This window comes from Bison bison, unplaced genomic scaffold (assembly GCF_000754665.1).
Source record: "Bison bison bison isolate TAMUID 2011002044 unplaced genomic scaffold, Bison_UMD1.0 scf7180017862158, whole genome shotgun sequence".
Classification (NCBI taxonomy): domain Eukaryota; kingdom Metazoa; phylum Chordata; class Mammalia; order Artiodactyla; family Bovidae; genus Bison; species Bison bison.
In genome coordinates, this window is record NW_011492730.1 from 1,622,722 (window position 1) to 1,631,793 (window position 9,072).

General features: G+C 37.8%; 1 protein-coding gene across 1 annotated transcript in view; it reads right to left on the reverse strand.

Moving 5' to 3' along the window:
- Nucleotides 1–9,072, reverse strand: part of SMCHD1 (structural maintenance of chromosomes flexible hinge domain containing 1) — a gene marked incomplete at its 5' end in the record, with an annotated part of 126,878 nt that extends 117,806 nt beyond the window's left edge. Inside the window, one exon of the mRNA XM_010832731.1 lies at nt 8,968–9,072. Within this exon, the coding sequence (XP_010831033.1) occupies nt 8,968–9,072 (105 nt within the window). The remainder of the gene's footprint in view (nt 1–8,967) is intronic.

Sequence of the window (9,072 nt, forward strand, 5' to 3'; positions counted from 1 at the left end):
CTATGGTCCCCTTCTGCTCCACCTTCAATCTTTCCCAGCATCAGGGTCTTTTCCAATGAGTCAGTTTTTCGCATCAGGTGGCCAAAGTATTGGAGTTTCAGCTTCAGCATCAGTCTTTCCAATGAATATTCAGGATTGATCTCCATTAGGATAGACTGACTGGATCTCCTTGCTGTCTAAGGGACTCTCAAGAGTCTTTTCCAACACCACAGTTCAAATGCATCAATTCTTTGGCACTCAGCTTTCTTTATAGTCCAACTTTCACATCAAAACGTGACTACTGGGAAAACCATAGCTTTGACTAGACAGACATTTGTTGGCAAAGTAATGTCACTGCTCTTTAATATGCTGTCTAGGTTGGTCATAACTTTTCTTTCAAAGAGCAAGTGTCTTTTAATTTCATGGCTGCAGTCACCATCTGCAGTGATTTTGGAGCCCCCCAAAATAAAGTCTCTCACTGTTTCCACTGTTTCCCCATCTATCTGCCATGAAGTGATGGGACCAGATGCCCTGATCTTAGTTTTCTGAATGTTCATCTCAGTAGATGCAGAAAAAAGCTTTTGATAAAATTCAACATCCATTTATGATAAAAAAAAAAAAACCTCCCTACAGAGGGAACATACTTCGACACAATAAAACCCACATATGACAAACTCAGTTAACAACATACTCAACAGTGAAGAGCTGAAATCATTCCCTCTAAGATCAAGACAAGGATGCTCACACTCACCACTTTTATTCAACATAGTTTTGAAAGTCCTAGCCACAGTAACCAGTGAAGAAAAAGAAATAAAAGGAATTCAAACTGGAAAGAAAGAAGTAAAGTTGTCACTGCTTGCAGCTAACATGGTACTATACATAGACAATCCTAAAGACACCACAGAAAACTACTAACATGGTACTATACATAGACAACCCTAAAGACACCACCAGAAAACTGCTAACATGGTACTATACATAGACAATCCTAAAGACACCACAGAAATCTACTAACATGGTACTATACATAGACAATCCTAAAGACACCACCAGAAAACTACTGGAGATCATCAATTAATTCAGTAAAATTGCAGGATACAAATTAATGTATAGAAATCTTGCATTTCTATATACTAACAAGTGATCAGAAAGACAAATTAAGGAAACAATCCCATTACCATTGCATCAAAAAGAATAAAATGTCTTATAAACTTCTGAAGAATAAACCTCCTTAGGAGGCAAAATACCTGTACTCCAAAAACTCTTAAGACATGGATGAAAGAAACTGAAGATGACACGAACAGGAAAGATATACTGGGTTTTTAGAATGGAAAAATCAATTTGGTTAAAATGACCATACTACCCAAAGCAATCTACAGGTTCAAGGCAATCCAATCAAATTACTAATGGGATTTTTCACAGAACTAGAAAAAAAAAACTTTTAAAAGTTGTATGGAAACACAAAAGCCAAAACAATCTTGAGAAAGGGTAACAGAGCTGGGGGACTCACACTCCCTGACTTCAGACTATACTACAAAACTAGTAGAATCATCAAAACAGTATAGTATTGGCACAAAAACAGATGCATAGGTCGATGGAACAGAATAGAGCCCAGAAATAAATCCATGTACTAAGGGTCAAATAATCTACCACAAAGGAGGCAAGAATATACAATGGAAAAAGACAATCTCTCCAAAAGTGGTATCGGGAAAACTGAACAGCCACCTATTTAAAAAAGTGAAATTTGAACATTCTCTAACACCAAATATAAAAATAAACTGAAAATGGAGTAAAGATGTAAATATAAAACTGAATACCATAAAACTCTTAGAGGAAAACATAGGCAGAACACTCTTAGACATAAACTGCAGCATTATTTTTTTTGGATTTGTCTCTTAAAGTAATGGAAACAAAAGCAAAAATATACAAATGAGGCCTAATTAAACTTATAAGTTTTTGCACAGCAAAGGAAACCATAAACAAAGTGAAAAGGCAATCCACAGAATAGGAGAATATATTTGCAAATGAAGAACCTGACAATGGATTAATCTCCAAAATACACAAACAGCTCATACAGCTCAGTATTTAAAAAAAAAAAAAAAATTTTAAATTGGCAGAAGACCTAAAAAGACATTTCTCCAAAGACAGTCATCAGGAACATGAAAAGATGCCCAATGTCACTAATCATCAGACAAATACAAATCAAAACTAAAATGAAGTATCATCTCACACTGGTCAGAAGCGCCATCATCAGAAAGTCTACATGGAGAAAAGAGAACCCTTCTATACTGTTGGTGGGAATGTAAACTGCTACAGCCACTATGAAGAACCATTATGTAGGTTCCCTTAAAAATTAAAAACAGAGTTACTGTAAGATCCAGCAATCCCACTCCTGGGAATATACTTGAAAAAGACAAAATTTCTATTTCGAAAAGATATAAGCACCCCAATGTTTATAGCAGCACTATTTACAATAACCAAGACGTGTAAGCAACCTGAATATCCATCAGCAGATGAGACGATAAAGATGTAGTGTGTGTACACACACACACACGTAGACACACACACAAAGAATGGAATATTACTCGGCCATAAAGAAGAATGAAACAATGCCATCTGCAGCAACATGGATAGACCCAAAGATTATCAGATGAAGTGAAGTAAGTGAAAGACAAATATCACATGATACCAATTATATGTGGAATCTTAAAAAAAAATACAAATGAAATTATTTATAAAATAGAAACAGACTCACAGACATGGGAAACGACTTACAGTTACCAAAGGGAAAAGCAGGGGAGAGAGATAAACTAGGAGCCTGGGATTAACAGATGCACACTACTAGGGAATTTCCTGGCAGTCCAGGGGTTAGGACTCAGTGCTTTCACTATGGTGGTCTGGGTTCAATCTCTGGTTGGAGAACTAAGATCCCGCAAACTGCACAGCCAAAGAACAACAAAAACCAGATATACACTACCATATATAAAATAAAGAACAAGAACATACTGTACAACACAGGAAATTATACTCAATTACCTTATAATAACCTACAATGGAAAATAATCCAAAAAAGTTTGAGTCTGTGTGGGTGTATATACACATATACACACATATACATCTGTGTGTTTGTGTACATCTGAAGCAGTTTGCTATACACTTGAAACTAACACTATAAATCAACTATTTACTTCAATTTAAATAAAAGCTCTATTAAAAAGACAGCTATATTTTGAAGGAAAAACAAATTAAGTATAGCTTTCCATAGAGGGAAAATGGACTTACACATTGTGGACAGGGCTAGAACCATACTGAAGAGCAATCTGGTATACTTTAGTAAAATTAAAAATATTCATATTCTACCCAATTACACCCAAGAGAAATGAAGCTATAGACAATAGACTGATGGAGAAAAGATTCTATTTGCTTACAGAAAAAAAAATGTCTTCACACATCTTTATTAGGTTTTTATATAATTAAGACTGTCTTTATTTTTCAGTTCTTTACTACTTTATTTCTGCAACATCCCAACTGTTAGATCATGTGGTTATATATCCTGTAGAACAAAACATGTATTTTTATAATTACTAAAAAACTGTGTCAAATTGAATTAAGACTGATATACATCTGAAAAGCATATACAAGTATTTCATACACTCTCTCCATGGTTCTATTGTTCAGTCAAGATACATAAGCTATCTTTTTTCTTTGCTTTATATATAATTCTTTACAAAATTATTTCTCAAATTCATAACTTTTCTAAATATTTTCTAGCTCTGGTATTTCACAAACAAATTATTTTTACATTATTCATTATACTTTTACTCAAGATGTCATATCCTTCTCTCTCCATATTTTTGATCTAAAAATTTGTCTTACCTGACAAAGTCTTTCCTGTATGAGTACCAAAATAGCCTTGAATACAGAAACATTGTCTGCCCTTCTCTAAATGAAAGCAGGATGACATTCTATATTGGGCAAGAGTCTTGACTGGGCTTTTTCATTTTTATAAGATCACTTCAACTCCACCTTTTTCTGGGTTCAAGTTAAAGTACATGGATTTTTATTTAATGAGTAACATAAAGAACCGGCCCTCCATGTCTTCAAGTTAGCTTCAAACTATTGCTGCCCAACTTCTCTCAAAAGCCAGTCTGAAGAAATATTTATGATGGGCTAATGAACTGCAAACCATAAAATCCTCAAATACTTTAAACTTGTTTAATGGATTAGATCGATCAGAAGCTATATACTTCAATGCATATCTTTGAACAAACAACTAGCCTTTACTGATGTGTGCTTTGGTATTATATCCGATCACTCTGTCCCTGAATCACCCCAAAACCAGGAACACACAGAGTACACTTAAGTGAGAAATCTCTACAAAAATGTGGGCAGTCAATCAAAAAATGGGCCAAAGAACTAAACAGACATTTCTCCAAAGAAGACATACAGATGGCTAACAAACACATGAAAAGATGCTCAACATCAGTCATTATCAGAGAAATGCAAATCAAAACCACAACAAGGTACCATCTCACGCCGGTCAGAATGGCTGCTATCCAAAAGTCTACAAACAATTAATGCTGGAGAGGATGCAGAGAAAAAGGAACCCTCTTACACTGTTGATGGGAATGCAAACTAGTACAGCCACTATGGAAAACAGTGTGGAGATTCCTTAAAAAACTGGAAACAGAACTGCCATGAGACCCAGCAATCCCACTGCTGGGCATACACACCAAGGAAACCAGAACTCAGAGAGACACGTGTACCCCAATGTTCATCACAGCACTGAACTGTAATAGTCAGGACATGGAAGCAACCTAGATGTTCATCGGCAGACAAATGCATAAGAAAGCTGTGGTACATATACACAATGGAATATTACCCAGCTGTTAAAAAGAATGCATTTGAATCAGTTCAGTGAGGTGGATGAAACTGGAGCCTATTATACAGAGTGAAGTCAGTCAGAAAGAAAAACACTAATACAGTATATTAACGAATAAATGGAATTTAGAAAGATGGCAACAATGACCCTATATGCAAGACAGCAAAAGAGACACAGATGTAAAGAACAGACTTTTGGACTCTGTAGAAGGCAAGGGTGGGATGATTTGAGAGAATAGCATTGAAACATGTATATTATCGTATGTGAAATAGATCGCCAATCCAGGTTCGATGCATGAGACAGGATGCTCAGGGCTGGTGCACTGGGATGACCCTGAGGGATGGGACAGGGAGGGAGGTGGGAGGGGTGTTCAGGATGGGGAACACATGTACACTCATGGCTGATTCATGTCAATGTATGGAAAAAACCACTATATTGTAATTAGCCTCCAATTAAAATAAATAAATTAAAAAAAAAAATGTGGGTGGTAACTGGTTAAAGCAGGTTGCAATACCCTAAATAACACAAGGGCTGTTGTTTAGTTGCTAAATCATGTCTGACTGTACCTTGCATTAAAAGACAAAATAAGAAGAGCCTCTCCTATCTATAAGAATGTTGTCTATTTTATCAGGATTTGTGAGGAATTTGGGGAGAAATTTTTCTCAAAGGTTTGCATTCTTAGCAGCTGGAATGCTTTTATTTTATAGACTTTGTGGGTTTTGTATTCATTATCTCTCCTTTGTTTTCACTTCTAAGAAACTCAAAACTGATTTCATGGATCAGCACTGGTATAAGCTTTAATAAAATGAACTTTCATTAATTAGCTCTCAGGTTACTATTCTACTCTTTCCTACATCTATCTTTTACTTTTTTTCTTTTCATCTTTTGGAATTTTTAACACAACATACCCTATATACAAAAATTTTTTTTGAAGGAAGAGATTGATTCATTTAACTAAACAGCTATAAACCAACTATTAGATAAGGCTCCTAACCTCCAGGAATGGAGACAATTTTTTTTAAGTACAATGTTATAACAAGTGCTATAATCGGGTGACAAGGAATAGTGGAACCACTGGGAACAAGTAGGCATTTACTGTAAATTAGGTGTGCAGAGGAGGGTTTGCACAAATGGGACTTAATGACTGTGAATATTAAGAACTAGCCAAATAAGTTATTTCCTAATCTTTGATTTTTCGAGGTCACAAGGGCTCAGGTGAATCAGTAACTGCTTATCACAGGTCTAAAGCCTTCTGTCAAATCCACATTCTATTCCTGCCTCTTGACTGCTCCTTTTTTCTACAAAGTGAACTTTTACACATATAACAGTTTAGGACCCATAATACTTCCTAGCACTACAAACACTTGTTAGTTTAAGTTTTAATGAAAAACTTTAATTTAGTGCACTATCTGCCTACTCCTCTAACATGGAAAATAGTGTGGGCCCTGTGGAGATTGTTTAAAAACAAAAACAAACTTTAGAATCAAATAGACCTAGATTCTGATCCCAGTTTCACCGCTTATGAACTTATTTTAGTTCTTCATGTATGTAACGGAGACAAAGTTATGGATTAGGTGGCATAATCTAGCTTTAAATTCTCAAAAAAAAAAAAAAAGTTAGCCTTCCTTTTTATTTTTTTACTAGTTCTTCCCTCTAATTAAAGTTAAGCCTTCTCTGTTCTAGCAGGAAAAAGTAGGAGGGGGGAGGACAAGAATTAGTCAAAGGGAATATTTTCCTTATTAAAATATTGAAGGAATGGAACAAATATATCTGTTCCCTATAAATAAGAATATCATTTGAATGGTATGTAACAAAAAGAACTTCGGTTCTGGATCTGAATTTTAACTTCTGTACTATCTGTTTGACCTAGGTGAGTCATGATCTCCAAAAGTGAGTTACCACTTCCGCAATAAGAGGTTAATACACTTCCCCTATACATGTAACACAGTTACTGACACTTTTGACATAGGAGAATTATTTCTAGAGGAAGGGTAAATTAGTACAACCTTTCTGAAAAACAATTTAAAAATACATATCAAGAGCTTTGATATTCCTGACCGTTGATCCAAGAATTTGACTTCTAAGATTCTAAACCAAAGAAAACAAAGCCATAAGCCTATGTATACAAGGGAAAAGAATTTGAAACATTTACATATGTAACTCAATCACTGTGCTGTACACCTGAAACTAACACACATTGTAAATCAACTAGAGTTTAATTTTTTTTAAATGGAGGGGAAAAAAGGCTTAAACTCAAAAATAAATCTCAAAAAGAAAAAAAAAAAGACTGCATTCAAACATGTTTATCACGATACTGCTTAAAATCTAATGCAAGTGCAAACAAAAAGAGATATGTATACGTAAACACTGACTGGTTCAAAACAGACCACTTTGACTATGAAGATTTGCATTAAAATAGAAAGATACTGACAATATTAAGTGAAAAAAACGGAATACAGACATGTATTAAGATTATTTAAAAATGCAGGCTGATGGTAAGAACACAAAGAAATAACTCCAATTACTAACAGTGGTTATAAATTTCATAGTGAATAAAAGGTTTATTTTTTCCTCTCTGGTTCCTTAATTTTTTAATGCGCTGACATTTTAAAGTCATTTTTGTGTGTCATGATTTTATATAACCAATATGAATACTTTAAATAATCAACTACAAAAATAAGAGTTTCCCTTTCCCTGATAAATACAAAACATTCATCAAAAATAATGAGCATTCATTTATTCACTTTTCAAGGACATGGGAATGCGCTGTATCCAGACAGAGAATGAACTTCTGAGTTCGTAAAATTTTGTCATTCTAATTTGACTATTTACCACATACCAGGCATGATTCTAGACCCTGGAAAAACAGAACAAATCAAAGTGCTTGCTCTCACATCGTTTTGTTTTTTTTTTTCCTGCCTACGGGTCTTGATTTCAATTATTTCATCAACTACTATACGGAATTAAAGAGTACTAAAACATCAGCCTACGTGCGTGCTCAGTCGTGTCCGAATCTTCCCGACCCCCATGGACTGTAGCCCGCCAGGCTCCTCTGTCCGTGAGATTTCCCAAGCAAGAATACTGGACTCGGTTGCCATTTCCTTTTCCAGGGGATCTTCCCCACCCAAGGATCGAACCCGCATTTCCTGCATTGGCAGGCGGATTCTTTATTGCTGAGCCACCTGGGAAGCCCTAAAACATCAAGTTTAAAACACTGCTTCACACTAAGTCCTTTTTCTTGGTTAGCCAGGTGTTCTCTGTCGCTTAAAAAGAGCCCCAAGTGGTTGAAGCAGCTCATGATAAATAACATCCATTCTTTAAAGCTCAGGCACCAGCAACACCTCAGATCTAGAAAACACTTTCCAGTTTAAAGTAGGGCTTTGCCTACACAGTTATTAACTTCTCACGCAAACTAATACAGGAAGTATATCGGTCCTCAGGTGTTCCCGCAGATACCCTCGGACACCCTTCGAGTGGTTCAGGACCTCCCCCCGCAAGGGGCTGGGGGGTGCAGGAAACCACAGAGAGCTCCACCTGCGAGGAACTCTAGGTCAAGTGTTTCCACTACGGAAGGACCAGCCAGGGCGCGCCCGCAAACCTTGACAGCACGACCCGTGAAATTACTGCATCACTGAAGGAACCTAGGAAAAATCGACTCCTGGAATCTCACAACTTCTAGCTATCACGATATTCCTGACAGAGCCAGCGGGGGAAAACTCCGCTGTCTTGGAAAAAAAAAAAAAAGTTTCACCCAAAAGAGACACAGCTTTCCCGACTCAAAAGATGAGTTGCACGGCCTCAGTGCAAAGGTCGAGCTCTCGAAACCCACGGTACCACCGCCCGGACGCCGCGATCCCGGCCACAAGGCCGGGGTTAGAGGGAGGCCCACCGACCCGCCAGCCCCGCACTCCCGGGCCCGGCGGCGGGCCCGGCCCCCAGGCTTCTCCGCCGCCTCGGGCATGGCGGGCACCCTGGAGGGAGACGCCAAGGCCGCAGGACCCGGGCCGGGTGACAGGTTTATTGCCCCGCGGTGAGCAACGTGGGCTTCTCGTCACCCTCCCAATCCAAACTTCACCCGCGCATCCCTCTGTCGCCCCGTCGCGTACCTGACACACGGAGGCGCGGAACGCCGCGAAGTCCGAGCGCTCCTCGACCTGCAGCGCCCGGTCCCCGAGCTCCGACTCCTTCTCGCGTCGGTCAAACAAGTACAC